Source organism: Arachis hypogaea, chromosome 13 (genome assembly GCF_003086295.3).
Source record: "Arachis hypogaea cultivar Tifrunner chromosome 13, arahy.Tifrunner.gnm2.J5K5, whole genome shotgun sequence".
In the NCBI taxonomy this organism is placed as follows: Eukaryota; Viridiplantae; Streptophyta; class Magnoliopsida; order Fabales; family Fabaceae; genus Arachis; species Arachis hypogaea.
Genome location: NC_092048.1, coordinates 139241079 through 139263111, shown reverse-complemented (window position 1 = coordinate 139263111; position 22033 = coordinate 139241079). Strand labels below are relative to the sequence as shown.

At 35.3% G+C, this 22033-nt stretch overlaps 3 protein-coding genes and 1 pseudogene across 3 annotated transcripts; 2 read left to right on the top strand and 2 right to left on the bottom strand.

Moving 5' to 3' along the window:
• The first annotated feature begins 887 nt into the window (after positions 1 to 887).
• Positions 888 to 6969, top strand: LOC112792117 (integrin-linked protein kinase 1). Its single transcript, XM_025835209.3, has 12 exons — positions 888 to 2353; positions 2781 to 2855; positions 2961 to 3065; positions 3702 to 3787; positions 4040 to 4160; positions 4331 to 4410; positions 4549 to 4611; positions 4729 to 4850; positions 5180 to 5265; positions 5794 to 5918; positions 6001 to 6132; positions 6575 to 6969. The coding sequence occupies exons 1-12, from the start codon at positions 1913 to 1915 to the stop codon at positions 6579 to 6581; spliced, it is 1443 nt and encodes a 480-aa protein (XP_025690994.1). The 5' UTR covers positions 888 to 1912; the 3' UTR covers positions 6582 to 6969.
• A 1551-nt stretch (positions 6970 to 8520) lies between these two features.
• LOC112771565 (uncharacterized) lies at positions 8521 to 12327 on the bottom strand. Its single transcript, XM_025816354.2, has one exon. It carries the CDS (start codon positions 10229 to 10231, stop codon positions 9473 to 9475), a length of 759 nt encoding a protein of 252 aa, XP_025672139.1. The 5' UTR covers positions 10232 to 12327; the 3' UTR covers positions 8521 to 9472.
• LOC112792115 (uncharacterized) lies at positions 12310 to 18917 on the top strand. Its single transcript, XM_025835208.3, has 15 exons — positions 12310 to 12468; positions 12592 to 13208; positions 14031 to 14343; positions 14829 to 14975; positions 15068 to 15156; positions 15283 to 15375; positions 15606 to 15732; positions 15899 to 15963; positions 16050 to 16224; positions 16586 to 16777; positions 16912 to 16959; positions 17502 to 17648; positions 17735 to 17817; positions 18278 to 18393; positions 18499 to 18917. Exons 2-15 carry the CDS (start codon positions 12637 to 12639, stop codon positions 18585 to 18587), a joined length of 2256 nt encoding a protein of 751 aa, XP_025690993.1. The 5' UTR covers positions 12310 to 12468; positions 12592 to 12636; the 3' UTR covers positions 18588 to 18917.
• A 347-nt stretch (positions 18918 to 19264) lies between these two features.
• On the bottom strand, positions 19265 to 21765 carry LOC112792116 (flavonol 7-O-beta-glucosyltransferase UGT74F1-like; annotated as a pseudogene).
• Positions 21766 to 22033: the final 268 nt, after the last annotated feature.

Sequence of the window (22033 nt, the reverse complement as noted above, 5' to 3'; positions counted from 1 at the left end):
TATTCGACTACTTTTCCCGGAACGTAAGTTTTGCTCAATTTTCACTTCTCATGTTGTACCCCGCATTGTGCTTCGTTTCTATCTTGATGCTTTGTTGTGAAAAGGAAAAATATTTTTTTTTTTTACTTTTCAAAGTACAGTTATAGTGCCATTTTTTTTGGAAGTTGATTTGATGAATGGGTTCTTGAATTTGTCAATTGCATGAGCTCAAAATTTTGGGTTTTCAATCAAGAATTTAAGCTCTCAAAAAATGATGGAAAGAAGCTACGATAGTTTATGAAAAGCATGTAAAGAATTAGGAATCAGAAAAAAAAGAAAAATTATACTAATTACCTCTTTATATTCTATATACAGCTGTTATACACTAGTGTCACATAATACCTAATAAATTAGGAGTACTAACAGTATTTATACATTAATAAATGTGATCATTAAAAAAAACCCTTAATCCAATGCAATAATCTGAGTCGATATAACTCGAGTTAATTATGTAAGTTATTATTCTAATTTTTTAAATTTATTTAACATAATCTAAAGTAAACTAATTCACTGGCTTGATGGGATCTAAAACTGTAATGACAAATAAAATCCATTGGACCCAGTACCTTTGCTATCCTAAATTCCTTATCAACCATGTTCTTAATATCCACTGTGTTTGTTTTGGTTTTTTTTATTGGATGGAAATTATAAAAAGTTGTTAGTACGGACGAATAAAAGTTAAAATAATGAGACCAACTTTTAAAAATGTTGATCGATGCTTTGATAGAAAATCCACTATTTATTATGATTATTCAATTTACACAACAGTTTATTACTGTGTAGTGATAGTAAGGTGTTAACTAAAATGTCCGATAGACTGATCTAATTAAGGTACAATAATATAATGAATCCATTGCGTGGGGCACCTTTATTTATGGATTAACACTTATGGATCATAAATAACGTGAGAAATGGTCTAAGATTATATATAATTATATCCATATATTAAAAATTATTATAAAAAAATTAAACAAAAATTTAAATACAAAAAGAGACCCGTATAATTGTCCTTTTATTCATAGAGAACACTGAAAACGTTATTGCACCTTCCTGTCAGCTTCTCCAAATAGTTGCCAAAAAAAAGGTAAAATTAGGCGCTCCGATTGTTAAATAAATCATCAGGTGACACCTCAAGACAGCGTTAAAAAAATTGGAGAGTCAGAAAAATTGAGACAGTCTCGCCATTTTTCACGGTAACGCCTGGAAATACAGGTCGTTCCATTGTCCATTCTGTTTCTGGGTGGGTCCCTTTGACAAAGTCAATCGCACAAAATAACAACAAATCCCTAAAATGAAAAATCTCATTACTTAGAAAAAATAATAAGAATAATAAAAGTAGTAATTGATACGCAAAAAGAGATGACATGTGTTGTTATACTCGTTTCCATGATAATGCATATTTTATCTAGTGTGTCTTCTAGTCACCACCATTATTATTAGAACTCATCCTTTCCATTATGCCGAACTAATCATCATTCGCCCCAAAATATAATTTAAAAAAAAAAGCAAAAGAATTTCAATTACTTATTTTTTTAGTCGTTCTTCTTCTTCTTCATTAACTTCACCCTCCCAAATTAGCAAACTCACGCAAACATTTTCCTTTCTTTTCTAATAAAAATAAATAAATAAACAACTAAATCAGCTAAAAAAACCTTACTCCATTGAATGTTGAATTGAATAAGATTGGTTTTGTTATGTTGTTATTGTTGTTACATTCATTCGTTCATTCATTTTCTCTTTTAAGTCCAAGCATGTAGAGAGAGAGAGATTATTATCTGCGATTGATTTGTTGATTGGCTGAGAGATTCTTCGATCTGAACCGTTCGATCGACCGGAGACAACGAAGGAACGGACAGACGGACGGTCAATCGCGATGGAGAGCATTGCCGCGCAGCTGAAGCGCGGCATATCGCGGCAATTTTCGTCGGGTTCGCTTCGTCGGAACATGAGCCGCCAGTTCACGAGACAGGCGTCGCTGGACCCTCGCCGGAACAATCTCAGGTTCAGCTTCGGGAGGCAGTCGTCGCTCGACCCGATCCGGCGAAGTCCGGTGACGCCGAGGGACGGGGAGGACGACCAAGAGCTCACGGTTCCGGACAACCTCGATTCCACCATGCAGCTTCTGTTCATGGCGTGCAGAGGTGACGTTAAGGGCGTTGAGGACCTCCTCAACGATGGCATCGATGTAAATAGCATCGATCTCGATGGACGCACTGCGCTTCACATCGCCGCTTGTGAGGGCCACGTTGAGGTCTGCGCTCTCCTTCTCAGCCGCAAGGCTAACATCGACGCTCGGGATCGCTGGGGCAGCACGGTAATTTCCTACACTCACTCTCTTATTTCCGTCTTCTTTTTCCGATTATAGAAAGTTGACTAGATAGATTATCACTCTCTTCTGACTCGCGATCCTATGCAATTATTATTGGTGCCACCTTTTTTTTCCTCCGAATTTTTGTTATTGTTTTTCTCTCTGCTCAATTATTTACATTTACATTTTTCTAATATATAATGTCGGATAATAATTTTATTTATTTATTTATATTTATCTTTCGGTTTTTATATAATTTAAAATAAGTTAATCTGAATATGTCCAGAATTTAATAATATAGTACTATCTGAAATCAATCACGATGTCAGAGACTCAGAGTCCGTTTATTATGTCTGAAAATTAGAAATTAGATTTTCGGCAACATTTTTTTGAGAGGAAAAATTCAAGGTGTAATGTATGAGTTAATTTGCAGGCAGCGGCTGACGCCAAATATTATGGAAATACAGAAGTTTATTATATGCTGAAGGCCCGTGGAGCAAAAGTGCCGGTATTATACCCTTTGTTTTACTGATATCATGTATCTGCAAAATAAGTTCGAAGTGAATTATTGCATCGAATTTGGAGACTTATTGAATAATCTTTGTTGTGTTAGAAAACCAGGAAAACTCCAATGACTGTTACAAATCCTCGTGAGGTTCCAGAATATGAACTCAATCCCTTAGAACTCCAGGTTCGGAAGAGTGATGGAATTTCAAAGGTATGCTCTTTCTTTCTTCAATATTTCTTAGAATAAACTTTGACTTCGAAAAGTTCAATTTTTAATAAAATGAATATGAAAGAAACAACTGTCTCAATCTGGCAAAATATAGCATTTTTTTTTTCATACTATATTCATAAGTAGAAATTTGATTCAATTTTTTTGTAGAAACATCCGTATAATTATTTAGTATAATTAGTTAGAAGGTAAATAAAAAAAAACTGAGATAAAATTCGTATTAAAAATGCTGTGTATAAATACATAATTTTTTTTTTTACATTTTTAATATGTATTTTGTATTCTAGTATATATTTTATACGTGATTGATTTAATAGTTAATTTTTCTATACGTATAGCATGATTGTTTGATATTTATCGGCTTAATTTTCATTTGACCTGTTAATTTTTGTTGTTTGGATTTGCTTCATACGAATACAGGTGGCGTCTAACGTATAGTGTTATTTTCCCCAATTTAATGCTTTTTCTTATGTATGAAGTTGTCCAATACTTGTTGAAACTGAGTTCACTGGATCTACAAACATCTTGCATGATCAAGCTAAATATCAATATATGACTATATATTAAATTTATAATCTTGAGTAGTTCATCACTCATCTTTCATCGATCTCTTTGTAGGGGGTATATCAAGTAGCTAAATGGAATGGCACAAAGGTTGCAGTGAAGATACTAGATAAGGACAGTTATTCAGATCCTGATAGCATGTATGTATACACATCTCAGCAATATTCCATATTTGTTTGTCTATGTGTGTGATATGCTTCTTGTGACTCATGATTCAACTGGACCATTTTATGCTTATCCTACTTGGCTATGATTTTGTTTATCTGTATTTTTTACTACCACTTTTCTTTTTGATTTCCAGTCAAGTTGATGACTTAAATTGCTCTTTGTTTCTATAGTTTTAATTGCTTAACCTTGGCACTGAATTTTTATTATTTCTATAATTCACTCAGAAATGCCTTCAAGCATGAGCTCACGTTATTAGAAAGGGTACGGCATCCTAATGTGGTCCAATTTGTTGGAGCTGTCACTCAAAATGTACCAATGATGATTGTGAGAGAATACCATGCTAAGGTAAGCTTACCCTTCTTTCATCTCTCTCTTTTCCAGAGGTGTTCTTGATGAGAAAGGGGAGAGAGAAGGTGCAGGTATCAAACAAGAAGGAGCATGAGAACTAATACATCTTCATCAGATGACATATATCCAACTTACTATACAGTGCTCGTACCTATGTTAATTTTCAGGGTGACCTTGCAAGCTATATTCAGAAGAAAGGCCGGCTTTCCCTATCAAAAGTTCTACGGTTTTCTCTTGATATTGCTAGGCAAGTACCATTTTAAGGAACTCTATGCTGCATTAAATCTTTCAGAACAAGTCTTTACAATGCATTCAATGATTATAGATTTATGCAACATTCTTCCAGGTTATTTATATAAGATATTTGATAATTTATTGTTAGCAGGGGAATGAACTATCTTCATGAATGCAAACCAGAACCAGTTCTCCACTGTGATTTAAAGCCAAAGTAAGACCATTTAAAACAATTTGGTGTCTATTTACAATTTAGAAGTGCATTTTAATTTAAAATTTTGTCATTGGGATTACTGTTCCTTTAATATATGAAATTTTGGTAAGGTGCCAGAAATATTTTGCTGGATAATGGAGGTCAACTAAAGATAGCTGGGTTTGGAAATGTGAGATTATCGCATATCTCACCTGATAAAGCAAAGCTGGCAGAGCCTGTCTCCAACATTGACCTTTTAAGTAAGTTTTTAAGTGCCAAAATCTTTTAACTCTGGTTTCATATCCTTCCAAATTGATCGGAAGTTTTCATTCTTCTGTTGTCCATTCATGCATTAAGAATGTTTGAATTTGTAACAGCTATTTAAAAGTTGATTAGTATTTGGAGGCATTTGTAACTGAAATAGTAGGCGCTTTGTGCAATGTTGTTTGGGAAAATCCAATTGTTTGCAAATTATGGAAAGAAAAAAAATTAGATATGAAAAATGTATTTGTTTGTAATGCTACTACTGCTACTGAACACTGGAGTTGCTAATCTATATATATCTTTTCGTGTGGTTCAACAATTGTAGGCGTGTACTTGGCTCCAGAGATTTATAAAGATGAAGTATTTGACAGAAGCGTGGACGCATATTCTTTTGGTCTCATCTTATATGAGGTACCAACTATTAAAATTTTGATATATTAATTGTTATATTACTAGATTTGCCAATGTTGAAGGTGATTTTCTCGAGATTCTTGTTTTTTGAGCTTTGAGAATTGGGACACCATCTGGCTTTGCGAAAGCCATCTGGATGTGAGTGTAATTGGATCCTGGCACTTAATTGATGCACGTAAGTGGAAAAATTATGGGCTGGTCAGTGGTCATTACTCATTAGCTAGAGATTTTGTTTAGTGACAAGCACACCATCAACAACTGACATGAAAACCAAAGTCATGAGTTCATACCGAGTAGTTATGCATTGGAGGTGGTATATGTTGGGGAAGGGATGAGTTTGACAAAAAAGATTGTCTTCACATCTATTCATAACGTTCATTTGTCTCCCTTATAGTCCTACTTAAGGGGATGCTGTTCCTTAGGATTCCTGAGTTCTTAATTTGGTAGTCCCTTAATATTCCTGATACAGTTCTAATTTAATGAAGAAGAATACCAATTCCTTTTGTATTATTCCTTCTATGGACCCAGATGATTGAGGGTGTACAGCCCTTCCATCACCACTCTGCGGATGAGGCCTTGAGAATGATGTGCCTAGAAGGGAATAGACCACCATTCAAGGTCAAAGCAAAACATTATCCTCCGGATTTGAAAGAGTGAGTGAATTTTCAAGTAAATAAAAGGTAGATCTTCATTTTAATTGTAAAGGTGTCTTGTCTTACTATCATGGTGTTGCAGGTTGATTGAGGAATGTTGGGATCGAGAACCTGTTGTCAGGCCAACATTTTCCCAGGTCATTGTACGGTTGGATAAAATTGTTTCAAATGGTTCGAAACACGGATGGTGGAAAGATACTTTTAAACTTCCTTGGTATGTTTCCTATTATTATATCCTTAGAGATTTTAATTTCTTTGGAGTAATTGTAAGCATTATAGTTTTCACGTATACTTTGAACTACTAGAATTAGTCACCCCTATGCGTGAAATGAAAAACAAGAAAGTTGGACAGAATATGAATTAGCGATGATGAATTAAAATTTTGAAATTTGTTGGTTGGGGAAAAAACTCACTACAAATTTGTGCATTACTTACTTTTTACCATTAATGAAATAAGACAAAGGGATAACGAAGTGAGCTTGCACAATTTTCTTAGAATCTTCATTTCTTCTAAAGTTAGGTGTATATGATAGGAATATTTGCTTTGGGCCATTTTAGTTGGGTTTGAGACATTGAGCAATGATTTTTGCATAGAGGACATAAGGCATAGTATTTACTATTCCCTTCATTAATGAACTGTGTTTCAATATGTGCAGGAAATAAATAACAGAGGAGGAAGTACCACAGAGCACAAGAGGAGAAAGACCGAGGTTCCATCCTCAGATACGATTTGTGAGGCTCATATTGATGTATAGTTAATAGCCATTGCAATTAATAACTTGGGAACTCAAATAAATATGATTGGATTTGAGCATAAAAATGAAACTCCTGCGACTTCACTTCCGTTCTCTGTCCGATAGAGGGGGAGTTTGGAACAGCTCCTCTTTGTAAACTAAAATGTTTCATAATTCATACGGTGTAGAGATCCTTTACTCTCAGAAATTTTCTGATGATCCTCTGTATCTTTATGTCCTATACATATTTTAACTACTACTACTACTTGTTACTGTTTGCAGTTTGCACAATATATGCTTAGATATGGACTCTACTACTTTACTCTCTCGATAAGGATCAGGTATCTTTAAGCAAATTAATAAAGATAACAATCCCATATATTACATTCTCTCTTTTCAACTTTTCTTTTAAGCATAGGCGTTCTCGTATTCTTTCTACCTTTTCTTCTCTATTAATATAAACAAACAACTCAAAATTAAAAGCTACTTTCATTTAAAATAATTTTGACTAATACAACGGGCAAATGACTAAGATAAATCAAATGCATGAACAAATTACATATATTATTCAAAGCTAATGGTATGTGAATCTTTCAAAAGTATTACTATATAAATCGAATCATCACAATTCGAATTACAATTTTTAGTAGTAATTCGAATTAGGCTGCATAGATTTACTAAAAAAAGTTGAAATACACATAAATCAAATTACATCATTTCAATTTACATAAGGTCTAAGTAATAGACACAGGTCCCATAGATTTAATAAGCAACGCAGCGATTTCACTTATCCATAATAATTCGAATGAGAGTAGTTCGAATTAGCCAAAGGTTTTGTGCCCATAGTAATTCAAATTGGGTGGTTTCGATTTACGTAAATCTACCTCCCCTAATTCAATTTATATAAAAACGAATGCTCAATGTAAATCTACTTGCCCTGTTTCGATTTACATGTACGGTGGCTATATATAATTCAAATTCACTTCATTAGAATTATATTTCACCACCCCATGGCCCATATCCCACTAAATTCAGAGAAAGCGACGCAGCCTATCAAAATGGAAGAACACTCGAATTGAATCTACCATTTGGATCGAGTCGCACATATCGCTGGTAGCGTGCATGACGAGATTAGTAAAATAAAATTAAAATTTTATTTTATTTTCTGTAAGAACTAAACTATGTGTTAGTTTTGTTGAAATCGGTTAGAACTTGTTTAGTAACATGATTAGAATGTATAAACTTCAAGTAGTAGTTAGAGGTTTGATTTAGGGGTAGTAGTGTGTTAGAAGTTATTTACTGATATTAAACTGTTTAGAACTTGAATATTATAATTGATAGAATTCGTAAATCTCAAATAGGGGTTAGAGTATTGATACAAGGATAGTAATGTGTTAGAGTATACAAATAAAAATGCATGTTGGATAAAGGATTTTGTGAGTTTAATAAGAATCTGGCTAAAGTAATTTTCGATGTAAATTATCTGTTTTAGGTAATTTATTTTTTGTAAAATTTTATGATTGTAAGAGTATTTTTTTAATGTCATGCAGCCCCATTACTGCATCTCGAGCAAGAGGAGACAGCATGGTATGCCGTTAGACGATAGGATCATGCCGTACGTCTAGATATTTGACCTGGTCCAGTCAATCGGATTGGCCTAGTCACACATGGCCGGGTCTTCTGAGGGAAGGATGTCAAACCAGTAGTCGAACTCGACCTCGGTCTTCACATAGGCAATATTGCAGTATTCACTAGCAATCTCCTAGCATCCTTGCCCTTAAAATTGAGGGCAAAGTTTGCCGCCGCATGTCGGATACAAAATGTCCTGTATGCATTAGGCGAAAGCCAATTCTCATCAGGAGCATCTAGTGCAGCCTTAATCCCATTGTGCCTATCTGATATAACAAGAATGCCTGGTTGATGCGTTATGTGCTGTCGAAGGTGGGATAAGAAGAACGACCACGATCCTGCATTCTCACCCTCAACAAGTACGAAAGCGACAGAAATGATATTGGAATTGCCATCCTGAGCAATCGCAGCTAACCGTGTACCACCGTATTTGCCATACAAGTGGATCCTGTCAACACTAACCAGAGGCTTGCAATGTTGGAATGCCTCGATACGCGGTGGAAAGGTTCAAAAAAGCCGGTGGAAATATGTTTGCTCCTCACCACTTGGCCACCCAGTCGCATAGGACTCGTCCTCAACACTGTAACACTACCCGACATCTCATCTGTACACCTAGCACTCATCGCGGTAACTCATCATATGACTTTTTTCAGTCTCCGTAAATCTGAGCCACGACTTTCTGCTTAGCCATCCAAAACCTTCTGTAAGTCGGTCTGAAACCAAAATGGGCTTCTGTCGCATTCTGAAGTACCTTGATCGACACGGCAGCATCGGCTCAATCATAGGCAATATGAAAGCCGATATCACATGGTAATCTAGCCTCATGTGATCACTGGATATCAAAGTGGCTAGACAAGTATGTGGTCTATTGTACTGTTTTACCTCCCAAATACCTCTGCGCTGTCAGAGACTGATACGAATCAACCATGTACACCTGTTGCCGAAATACTTATAGTTGTCATGGTACTTGCGGTAATCGAATTCCAACACTTTATACTCAACCCCACGTCGGATGCTGTAAGTCTTCACGCTCAACACGGCCTCCTTTTTATCCTGAAACTGCTGACCAACTTGGAACTCAACTAGTCCTCTTGTATCCTGTATGTCTCTGGTCCCAAATTCGACAAGTAGGGCAGGTTCTCCCTGTTGTCTCATGGCATCCAAGTCCAAAGCTGAAAAGTGCGGGAGGTACTACGAAGTTCTTGAACTAGCTGCTCCACCACCCCCAGATGGAGTATTCCTCGCATCCTCATCATCGCTATCATCGGCAATCGTGGCGGGCTCCACATCATCATCATCCTCATCCTGAAATACATCTTCCACACCATCCGGTATTCCACCCTGTCGGAATTCTGGTACCCCATCATCAATGCCGGCCATCGCTATCGCAACATCAACTACGGGCCCAGTGTCAACCCTTTTTCTGTCACAAGTGCGGTTTAGATCAGCAGTGAAGGATGGGAAGGCCACCAAAACTGCCTCAGGCTCAATCACGGACAGAGATAAAGAGACACCAATAGGCCTCGAACTAGAGCAGACTGCCATGACTGAAGGCAGAGAATTCCGGTTAGAACCTCCTGAACTAAAGACCACATCCACAAGCTTGGCCAACAGTTTAAGGGTCTTCACCTCCAAAAATTGCCGATGATAATGGAACAAAACTTCCAAATCTTTGTCGCTGTCTATGACGAACGAATCATACTTCACATTATCCCGCAAAACGGATATTGAAATTCTGTAGAATAACTTTTCCACCCGTTTCACGCCTTGCAGCCCCAGTTTTGAAATTATAGTATCATAAAACTCGGTGAAACTCGTCGAAAGTTTCATGAAAACACTAAGCGGATCCTTATCAGTAAACTTAATTCCGGAACGCGTTTTTTTCTTAATCGACCCTTTATAGTGCACCAAAACTAAGAAACTCTCATCACTAGCCATTATGGGACTCATTATGATGAAGAATTCACATTCCACGTCTATTTATATACATTTGTACCATACTAAATCGAATTACCCAACATTCATTTATATATGTTGCTGAAACTATAGTAAATCTACCTCCCCTAATTCGATTTATTCATGTTGATCTCGACGGAGGTAAATCGAATTAGGCTACTTCGATTTACTTAGAAACGTACCAACCATGCATAAATCGAATGGGACTAATTCGAATTATATAAAAACCTAACAATGCATGCATAAATTGATGGAGACTAATTCGATTTATATGCATTTCTACTAAATCGAATTTGCCTGTTTCGATTTATATGGAACTGTACTAAATCAAATTTGTCTGCTTCAATTTACATAGATATATCCTTAAAAATATAGAAATATCCTTAAAAATATATCTGTAACAATTTTATATTTAGGTGATTTGCATAATATTAAAGTGACATTGGTTTATCTCAGTCATTTGTCCTAATACAACAATGTCTTTTGCAAGTGAGTTTTTTACAAGTTGCCAAATAATATTTCTATTTAATCATTCACTTAAAAGCTAACTAAATTTTAAATTGTTCTCTAGTCATCGATCGAAAAAAAAAACATTGAATAGTATCTTTATATATATATGTATTGGATGCTCTAACTTCTAATTCTTGCTAATTAATCAATGAAATGTTTAACTTTCTAATTAGCCTTAATAAAGAAAAATTGAATTAGGCAACTAAACGTTTTTGGTATTGGCTCACAGTCTCATACACACTACATTTAGCAGCGACATGTATCAGATTTAACTTTAAGATTAATTGGCCTTAAAATTAACCCTAACGGCTAACATCAACCTTTGTATAATGGGCTCCCATTTCAGTCTATACAACAGGATTCTCGCTGTTGGGCTTTCGCAGCCATCACGGTATCAGAGTTATTTACTATTATTTTTAAGGGGGTTACAAAAAAATATAGTCATTTTTTATCATAAAAAATTCAGAGGCTGATATTTTTATCTATGAAAGATAAAAGTTGAAATTATATTCATAAAAGATAAATTTTTACAGATAAAATTATTCTAATTTTATAAAATTAAATATAATTTTTAAATTATCTTTTAATATAACCTAATTCTAATCTCTAATTTTATTTTACACCACTGCTTTTCTAATTTTAAAACCTATCACTACTTTATGAGTAAAAAATAATAATTATAAAAAATAAAAAAATAAAAAAATAAGTCCAAAACAAAAAAATTAAAAATTATAAAATCTGTATTAAAATGTATAAAAATTAACAAATATTTAAATGAAAATGACAGAATTTAAATAACAAAAATAAAAATTATAATTAAAATTACTAAAAAGATATAAAATTAAATAGAATTTTTCAATACTTATATAAACTCGTGACTCATATTATTTAAAAAAAAATAGAGTTAGATAAAGTTTTTAAATACTTATATAAATTCGTGACTCATGTTTTTGCATATCAGACTAAAAATTTAAAATTTTAGAATGAGTGAGTATGTAAATACATGAAAATATTTATAATTTATTAAAATTATTTCTAATTTTTTATTTATGAAAAAAGAATCCAATGGTAATTGATATAACCTTAGGCTAAACTAAAGTTGCACTTGGAGTAAGATTGAATCTCAAGTAAACTTAAAACTTTAAATAATTTCAAACTTCCAGTAATTTTAGATGTCAAACAATTTTAAACTTCAAACAAACTTAATCACCAAATATAAAACTTGATCATTAAACCTAATTTTTCTCCAATTACAATGTGCTTTATGCACGTATGATTTTCGACTTTAACGGTTTAAATTTTTTTCGATATCATTTATTTGTGGCAAATTTTTTGCACAATAATAAATAAATAAACAAAAATCAAATATTCATTTGAAAAATCTGGCTTGTGTAAGAAGCAAGAACGATCGGAGGGTCGTAATTCGTGAGTCAAAGCTATGCTCGAAATCGCACTGAATGACGTGGATCTTAGGGTCAAACACGAAAAAGTGGTTGAGATAGAAGGGCAAATCGGTAAAAAGATACAAGCTTACTAGACTCTCCCGCTGCAACGGGAGTAACAAGTTAGTGAAGCAAGCAACACAATAAAAAATAAAATAAAATAAAAAGAAACAAAAGAAAGAGAAGCCCCTTAAACCTCTCCTTCGTTACACCCTAGTACTAATATTACTCTCCTCTTTCTCTCTTTCTGCCTCGTTCAACAAACCAACGTTCCCCCTTGTAAGCTCATTCACTACCTATTCCCACACTCACATTTTTCTTTTTCACTCATTTAATTCCGCACCCTAAACTTCAATCAATATTTAATTCCTTAATTATTTTTTCTCTTTTTCTTGGTGACAGATTTTCATTTTATATGTTTATTGATTGAAACAAATACACACAAAAATGGCCTCAAGAGCTATTCTCAGAAGGAAGAGGTTCCTCGATCAATACCTTAACGCTTCTTCCACCTTTATTCCGAGCTCAAACTCTCTTCTCCGTCGTGGAACCGCCACACAGGATCTAACCTCTCCTCCTTCTGCTCCTCCCTCTGACAATCCTCATGGCGCTGCTTCCCCGTCGTTTCCAAGTGTGGAGCCTCTCTACTTCTCTCGATTGGGATTCCGACCCTATGCGCGGAGCTTCTCCATTTCCAGAGATTTCGCTTCCGAATTCAATGCGCCCATGGGGATGAGGTGGATGAGCGCGTCCCAATCGCTGCGCCGCGTTTCCACCGCCACTGCCAAGCAGCCGGACGATGACAACGAACGGAACGAGGAGATGGTTGCCAAGAAGAGGAAGGAGGCTTCCCCCGAGGAGTGCGATCAGGCCGTCGAAGGATTAACCACCGTGAAAGCGAAGGCGAAGGCGAAACGGCAGCAGGAGTCTCAGAAGGATTCGCAGTCCATTTTACAGCGAGTTTGGGCGACATTTCTAGGGATTGGTCCTGCGTTAAGAGCTGTTGCATCCATGAGCAGGTTGGTTGATAAAAAACAAATCTCACTTGCTATTACTATTCCTGCGCATAATAATGGTTTTAAATTTAGGTCACTGTTGTCTTGCGATTGCTTTGTTGTGAGTGTGGAAAATTGTGGCTGATGCTGTTATAATTTTGCTGGCAATGTTGCAATTCTAAATCACACTGATATGAATGGATGATTTTGTGTAGTTTTGTGGTGGTTACTGTGACTGTGAGTAAGAGTTAGCGCGAAAAGCTACAAGCAAAAAATTACTTGCGAAAATGCAGCTGATGCTCTATCAATTAATGTTAATGTTACTATTGTAGAGACAACCACGGGCAATGCAATTTTAAAACGATGTTGATATGAATTCATTACTGTGTTTTTTGGTGATGGTGTGATTGCGCAGGAAAATACAGCTTGCTACATTGAAAAGTTGCGTGGGAAAATGCAGCTTATGATGTCATAATGACTGTTGGAATACAGTTATAGAGATAGCCACCACACTGCAATTTTACATCGATGAATTTTGGTTTTCTAGTGGTGGTTTGATTGCTATTACTGTGATTGTGAAAATTTGTCTGGGAAACTGCAGCTGATGCAATTGCGATTGCTGTCGAATACAACTGTAGATACAGCCGCATCATGGTTTGAAATATTTTGACAAGAAGTTGATGATTGCATGTTGAAATTTTTTGGAAATGGAAATAGGATAAAATTTTGAGGCATAACAAATCAGTAGAGTGATAAATAAGGAATCAAAGGTCCTTTTTGTGCATGAATTTGTAAATTCTTATTCAGACTATTAATCCTTTTCCTTGTGTTTTTGTTTTGGTGCAGGGAGGACTGGGCTAAGAAACTGGTTCACTGGAAGACGGAATTTGTCTCAACGTTGCAGCATTATTGGCTGGGTTTTAAGCTGCTCTGGGTGGATGTGAGGATCAGTTCAAGGTTGTTGCTGAAGCTTGCTGGTGGGAAGAGTCTCACTAGGAGGGAAAGGCAGCAGCTCACGCGGACTACTGCCGATATCTTTAGGCTTGTTCCGTTTGCTGTTTTTATTATAGTTCCCTTCATGGAATTCCTCCTGCCTGTGGCTTTGAAACTTTTCCCGAACATGTTGCCATCAACATTTCAAGACAAAATGAAAGAACAGGTAAATGGTGATGAAAATTTTTAATTGTTTGTTTGTTCTCCTTGGAGAGCATATATTAGCTAATGAGATAATTATTTCCTCATTTCATCTCGAGAGTGGTCTGCTTTCTAAACCTTCTATTCTATCCATTGCAAAGGAAAAAGAAATACTTAAACTACTGCAAATGTGGGCCTGTCCCAGCCAGGATTGGATCTTATGTTATAGACAGTTCCCAAAGATTGATATGAACATAATGTCTATTTTTTGCTAATTTGCATCTCCTTGTTACGTATCGTAAATGAGTTGAAAGTTGAAACATGTTCCACTGGTTTATGGCGATATACAACAACAACAACAAAGCCTTATTCCACTAGGTGGAGTCGGCTACATTGTGACCAATTTATATGATAAAAGATTTTCTTGTCTATTTGTTTTGTATTATGAATGTTTGAGATTTGAATTTTTTGTTGTCGAATTTTCGCTTGACTCAGTTGTTCACTGTGTAGGAAGCATTGAAAAGGAGACTCAAGGCAAGAATAGAATATGCAAGATTCCTCCAGGATACAGTCAAAGAAATGGCAAAAGAAGTTCAAAACTCTCGTAGTGGAGAGATAAAGAAAACAGCAGAAGACCTTGATGAATTCTTAAACTTGGTTAAAATCTCAGTTTTAAGAGCCTTTTATTTGACTTTCTGCCCAGACTTTTTGTTCACTTGATCATTTGTAACTTCCTATTCTTTATGCAGATTAGAAGAGGTTCACGTGTCTCCAATGAGGAAATTTTGGGATTTGCTAAGTTGTTTAACGATGAACTAACTCTAGACAATATAAGCAGGTTGGTCTATTAAACCCCCCCCCCCCCCCCAAGTCTCTCTCTCTCTCTCTCTCTCTCAATATTCTGTTATTCTTGTACTTCAAAAAAAAATGTTATCATGACTTATAATGTCCCTATAACTTGTAGGCCACGTTTAGTCAATATGTGCAAATACATGGGGATTAGTCCTTTTGGAACTGATGCATACTTGCGATATATGCTACGAAAACGTTTACAGCGGTAAGATCCATTTTATGATGTCAATGTTGAGCTTTTTCTTTGGTAAGTAATTTCAATTGCATGATGAGATTTTGTTGGAAATTTCTTATAAAGAAAAGTTGATGAGTACTGGGGAAGTTTTTTTAAAAAGATCTGTCAGATTGCATGCTGAAAAGGCTCGGTAGGATTGGCATCCACATAATTGTGCCTTACATGCATTACTCCCCCCCCCCCCCCCCCCCCCTGTTTAGGATTAAGGAAGACGATAGATTGATTCAAGCAGAAGGCGTGGATTCTCTTTCAGAAGCTGAACTACGGGAAGATTGTAGAGAGAGAGGCATGCTTGGGTTGCTTTCTGTTGAAGAAATGCGCCAACAGGTTAGATGTTGGGAACAATTCATGATTATTTCCAGTTTTGTACTTTTTTCGTTCTCTTCAATAAAATTTCCTTGAAACAATTCATGATCATTTGTGTGGTTTTGAAGTACTAGATCAGAATGTTACTTTGGTATCTTGTTCTAAACCTGTAAACCTTCCTGTGCAGCTTCGAGATTGGTTGGACCTATCTCTGAATCACTCTGTACCGTCATCTCTTCTGATACTTTCTAGGTAATTTTGACAATGCTTTTCCCTGGATCCAAATGATAAGCAAAATAAAGATGTATTTTTAACTTTTGCTTTGATAACCATAACAGGGCATTTACTGTGTCTGGGAAGTTGAAGCCAGAAGAAGCTGTGCAGGCTACGCTTTCTTCTCTGCCTGATGAAGTTGTTGATACTGTTGGCATTACTTCTTTACCCTCTGAGGATTCTGTCTCAGAGAGGAGGAGGAAATTGGAGTTCCTTGAAATGCAGGAAGAACTTATTAAGGTAATATGTACAAACATATTGCTCTGTATATATAACCTTCTAGAAAGTCTTCTTTTCTTTTTGATGATAGGTTGACAATGGTATTCTTTTTATTAGTTTATATGATATTTGCTGTGTTTCATCTGTCACAAATCTACCAAAAAAGAACCTAAATGATAAAGGATGGGAAAAAGAATTACAACTCTTCAGTTTGAGTCCCAATGGGGTTAAAGAATTAATTTTCAGGGTTTTGATATGCACAATTCACCATATAAAGTTATTTTAGTTCTAGAGGCCTGATGTTGATGAATACTAACTAACTTTAGTCAAGACTTTTCGAAAACTGTAACAAATAATACATTGTTATGAATAAAAAATGCAGGAGGAGGAGGAGAGAGAGGAAGTGGAGCAAGCAAGGAAGGATATTAATACTCGCGAGGATGATAAGGCCTTGAAAGAGATGAATATTTCATCTGCCAAGGAAGCACATCAACTTGCCAGAGCCAGAGCATTAGAAAACAAAGAGCAGTTGTGTGAACTTAGTCGTGCATTAGCTGTTTTAGCATCTGCGTCGGTGAGTTGAGTATTTAAAGTTTCAAAGAGTGTGCTTGCCACAATTTCGTGAATTGCTTTTGATTTTGTATGATTCTTTGCTGATAAATGTCTGCGCAGTTTTTTGTATTCTTATGTATTTTATGCTGATGACAGTCTGTAAGTACGGAGCGCGAAGATTTTCTAAGGCTTGTTAACAAAGAGGTACCTTGGTGCTTTCAGTACTTGTCATTGTTTTATATAATTATCATCTATATATTTTGTCTTCAACAAAGTTGCTATGGTGTGCTGAAGTTTCGAGATGATAGCTACCCTTTTAAACAGGGATGATTTCCTGGTTTTGTTACAATTTTTGTGTTTATAATTTCTAATATTAAGAATTGTGTTATTTGGTTTTTAAATTGGCTGGCTATAAGAAATTTCAATTATTGCTTTGGCACCTAATCTATTGTAACTGGTTGATCATCCATGACTCCATGTGATTAGGACAGAGAGAAAAAGAGAGGGGGTCAAGTCTTGGCATAGTAATGCACACTTTTTAAATTCTAAGTTGTCTTTGTGTAAGATTTGATGATGGTCATGATTTTATCCTCCTATTGAATAACACTTCTTTGATAGGCCAATGGATAGCTTTCTATAAGATGATTTAACAGAACTGACTTTCGTATAACACTCATAAAAACTACTGTGTTTGTGTGTATGATCCATTTTTGCCACTGACATCTTTGGTTATTTTCTGTCTTCAGATAGAACTTTATAACAGTGTGGTGGAGAAGGAGGGTACAGATAGTGAAAAAGCGGCCTTTAAAGCATATAAAGCTGCCCGAGAGGAAGATGAGCAGGATAAAGAATCAGGTGAAGGGGATAGAGTGTCATCAGCACTCATAGAGAGAGTAAGACTCATCCTTGATCTATTCTTAAAGAATACTTGGAGACCAATTTCATATATCTGAATTGTGTTCATTTGAAACTATGTCAGGTCGATGCTATGCTCCATAATCTTGAGAAGGAAATAGATGATGTGGATGCCAAAATTGGTGACCGGTGGAGGCTTTTGGACAGGTTTGTACCCAGTCTCTCACTGGTCTATCATTTTCTTGTCACAAAGGTGTATGATTTTAGTTGGGAGGGAGCAGATATACTAAATGGTCTGGTTGAGACTTTACCCCAGGACCAAGCAGTACCTAAACAGGCCATGTGCTAGTTTGGGATAAGGCATTTAGGCAGGGCATGTGCTAGTTTGGATAAGGCGTTTAGGCAGTGTGCTTATTGTAATTATATCATAATCTCTTTACAGTGAAATATGTGGTTTCATAATGTGCCTGGGTTATAAAGTAAAATTGAACTTTGATTCTGACTGGACGCTTGAATATACTTCTTAACGTAAATTACTAAATGGAAGTAATTTGATCCAGTTACTATAGCTCAGAAATTGTCTGCCACTGACAAGTTAGTCATTCACTTTGACAATTGTTAGAGTGAATTGCTGTTTTAGTTATTTATTTAATTTTTTTTATGGCAGGGATTATGACGGGAAAGTAACTCCTGAGGAGGTAGCATCTGCTGCAATGTACTTGAAGGATACATTGGGCAAGGAGGGTGTACAAGAACTCATCAGCAGTCTTTCCAAAGATAAAGGTCTGTCACGAAATGAAATTCTCATTTTTTAAAAATTAAGTTGATCAAAGCTAAGAATTAGTTCATGAATATATTTATCACGAGAGTCCCTATTTGTTGCTACAGAAGGGAAAATACTTGTGGAGGACATTGTTAAATTGGGCGGTTGGAGAGAAGATGGAGATGGTCATGCAGCTGAAGAGGGGAGAATGTAGAGTTTGAGCACCTGATACGCTCTCATTAGTTATTTCATGCTACAGGAAAAGGAGAAAAACTTATCTAGGCACAAATATATTTTAGGCAATTCGAATCTTATAGCCATTAATTTTTGTATTGATGTATTAATAATTAGTTTTATGTGTAGCGGCAGCACTCGGATGGATATATATGAAGTGTGTGCAGGCTCTGTAAATTTTTGACAGCTGATCACACTTACATTCACACATATGATACAACCTCAATATGACCTTTAAGTTTTGGGTTTTTGGCTATTGGGATGAATATTGAAAAATTAATCCGCTAAATATCAGCGAAATTTATTGACACTTTACTTTATATTTTTATAATAACAATAACATGATATTCTTGAGCTTTCATAGGCCTTTATATTAACCAATACTATGTTTCTCACCCAAAGGGGAAAAAAACACTATACTCAATCTGTAGGCTCCTTGCAGCTGCAGTTCGAAATATGGGTTTAACCCATATTGTGGAATACAGAAATTCATATAGTTGTGTGTCAGGTGTGTATATATAGATAGGTGTGTGAGTTTGTTATGTAGTCTAAAATTAAGAACAGTTTAATTTATCTGAAAAAAAAAAAAGGACAGTGGAACATAGGAACCCAAAGTGGGGTGCGTGTGAGTGAACTGTGTAGTGTAAGACTAAAAGAAGGGGAAAAAACAAATATATATATATAAGATACTTGTGTATCGTTAAATTCAAAACACAACTCATATACATTGAAAATTCCTGATTATTATATTACACGAACAATGATTTAATTTAGGATCTCATCTCAATAAGATTCATAAACTCATTGATGTTGTTGTCTGAAGTTCCACCCTCACTAACTGCCTCAACAGCCAATTCCCTCCATTTCTCAGCATTTTTTCTAAGTTCTTTTCCAACGTCATTTCCCATCACTTTCCTTATACAACGCTCAATCTCTTCTCTTCTCACCACACCATTATCCCCGTCAACCTTAACTCGAACACCAACCTTCCAAACATCCTCAACAAACTTTGCATTCATAGGCTGGTCTGTCCACTGTGGCATTGCAACCATTGGAACCCCCAAACACAATGCTTCAATTGTTGAGTTCCATCCACAATGTGTTAGAAAACAACCAATTGCATTGCTTGATAAAACTCCCAATTGGGGTATCCAATTCACAATTAAACCCTTTCCATCTTTGTGGATTTCATCAAAAATCTCTTTCTTGAGTTTCTCTCTCTCCAAATAAGTGATGACCCACAAGAAATTGAAACCTGTGGCTATTAGGCCGAATGCAAGTTCCTCCATTTGCTCTGAGGTGAAGCTTACCATGCTTCCAAATGAGACATAAATGACTGATCTTGGTGCCTTTTGATTGAGCCAATTGCTATGGATTAACTCCAATTGGAAGAGGTTCAAATTGTTTTCTGTGTCATTTAGGATTGCCTTGTCTAAATAAGAGTATGGAACTGTTGGACCAATGGTTAACATCGGACATAGCTTTGACATGGAATCCACCACCTACATTAACAAGGAAAATGGATAAGACAAAAAATGCATAGGATTCTTGTACTTACTTCTCCTAGTATACATGGAGTCTATTCATTTTCTTTTGTTAATGATTAGGGTAGAAACATCAATAGGCCCCACATTCCATCTAATAATGGTGTAGGAGACGTAAGGATAGACTACCAAAATTCTATTCGAAAATTTATAAAAATAATTTAAAAAAATGCAAAAGATAAATTAATTCTCTAAAAGATTTATAAACAAACCCGACAAAAATAATAGATATTAAATATGTATTTAAAAAAATCTTTAGAGATGTGATTTTTTTACAAATATTATTAAAAAATAACACATTTTTTTTATTATTTTTAAAATTTGATAATTTTATACCAAGTAAATATTTTTCTAAAATTTTTTTACCGTGAATGTGTGAATGATCAAAAAATTTTTTGAAAAATAAAAAAAATTAGACATCGAATTTTGCTTCGATTTTTCGTGTGCATATTATAAATAGTTCTTCAAATGTTACTACAGAAATTCGGATTAAATGCACAACTTATTGATTATTTTTGTCATGTTTTTAATTCATTTAATTAATATGAATGCGGATAACGTAATTGGACAGCAAATTGTTGATTCAAATTCTCACAAGTCACTAATCACTTTTAGCATGTGATTGGTACATGCAAGTTATCAGGCTGCAATAGAAATGATGATGATTAAGTATGAAAAGTTTTCGAACTCTTAAACTCCGGGAGTTTAAATAAATTCCCGAGTTTGATTACCTTATTAGTATTTATATTTAAAGCATATATCATAATACATAATAGTGAAAGAACAAATATATATATAGAGAGAGGAGATTAAATATGACAAGAAGAAGATCCGCTTTAAAAGGAATTGACAAGAAGAAGATCCGCTTTATCAACATTTGAGAATTGATTCATGACCATGTCAAAGTAAGCTGGATAGACAGCAGAATTGCAAACAAAAGAAGGTGTGTCTTTGAGTTCAAGCAATGGAAGCCCTTCTATATTTATTGGAACTTCAGACACTGGTACCTTCAAAATTCCATTATGGACACAATAGAATGTGTAATCAACAGCACACATGAGTGAAAAAAGTAGCACCAATGATCCCAAACTCTTTGGCCACATCCAAAACCCATGCCAACAAACCATCATACACTATGCAATCTATAGGGTGCCGAGAAGATTCATTATACTTTTTGATGAGTTTTTTCAAACTTTTTGAACCTATGGTTTTCATTGTTGATACATAGGAGCTTATGGATTCAGCATGAGAAAACCCACCTTGGTCATATCCATCTGAGATGGTATCAAATTTAATTGAACTTGGTAATGATGAGAGTTGGTGAAGATGCATTGATTTTGAGATGAATTTGGTTATGACCAATGTGGATGTCACTCCTTTTGTGCTCAAGCATTTGCTGAATTGGAGCATAGGGTTAAGGTGACCTTGGCTTGGGTATGGAATCATTAGTATATGCTTCTGACTCATCACTTTGCTATTTCTTCTCTCTTCCTTCATTTCTCACTATCTTCTTGTTCACACAACTCACTAGTTTTTGTAACAAGCTATGAACAAATATACATATTATTTGATAGAATGGATTGGAAAGAAGTGCTTTCTTGTACTCATAAAATATCTATAGAATAATTTGTATATATTATTAGATAAGATTCCAATGAAGTGACAGCACAAGGTAAAACTTCATTTTCATGTCATATCAATACACAATTAGACTTAGATGAGTATTGGAAGTTTGGAACCTCCTTGGTTATGTGGTCGTCGTTAATTGATTCAAACCAAAAGGCGGCTATGGAAAAAACTATATCGCAATCAAATTCTATATATCTCAACTAAATAATAGATATGAACTTTGACCCTAATATAACAACAAAAATTTCTGAAG

Excerpts from the sequence above, each read along its gene's own strand:
- LOC112792117 (XM_025835209.3), top strand. The coding sequence starts at position 1,913 with ATGGAGAGCATTGCCGCGCAGCTGAAGCGCGGCATATCGCGGCAATTT. Across the intron at positions 4,851-5,179 it reads CTCCAACATTGACCTTTTAA|GCGTGTACTTGGCTCCAGAG; the intron begins GTAAGTTTTTAA and ends CAACAATTGTAG. Across the intron at positions 5,266-5,793 it reads TTGGTCTCATCTTATATGAG|ATGATTGAGGGTGTACAGCC; the intron begins GTACCAACTATT and ends CTATGGACCCAG.
- LOC112771565 (XM_025816354.2), bottom strand. The coding sequence starts at position 10,231 with ATGAGTCCCATAATGGCTAGTGATGAGAGTTTCTTAGTTTTGGTGCAC.
- LOC112792115 (XM_025835208.3), top strand. The coding sequence starts at position 12,637 with ATGGCCTCAAGAGCTATTCTCAGAAGGAAGAGGTTCCTCGATCAATAC. Across the intron at positions 14,344-14,828 it reads AAGACAAAATGAAAGAACAG|GAAGCATTGAAAAGGAGACT; the intron begins GTAAATGGTGAT and ends TTCACTGTGTAG. Across the intron at positions 15,964-16,049 it reads TCTCTTCTGATACTTTCTAG|GGCATTTACTGTGTCTGGGA; the intron begins GTAATTTTGACA and ends TAACCATAACAG.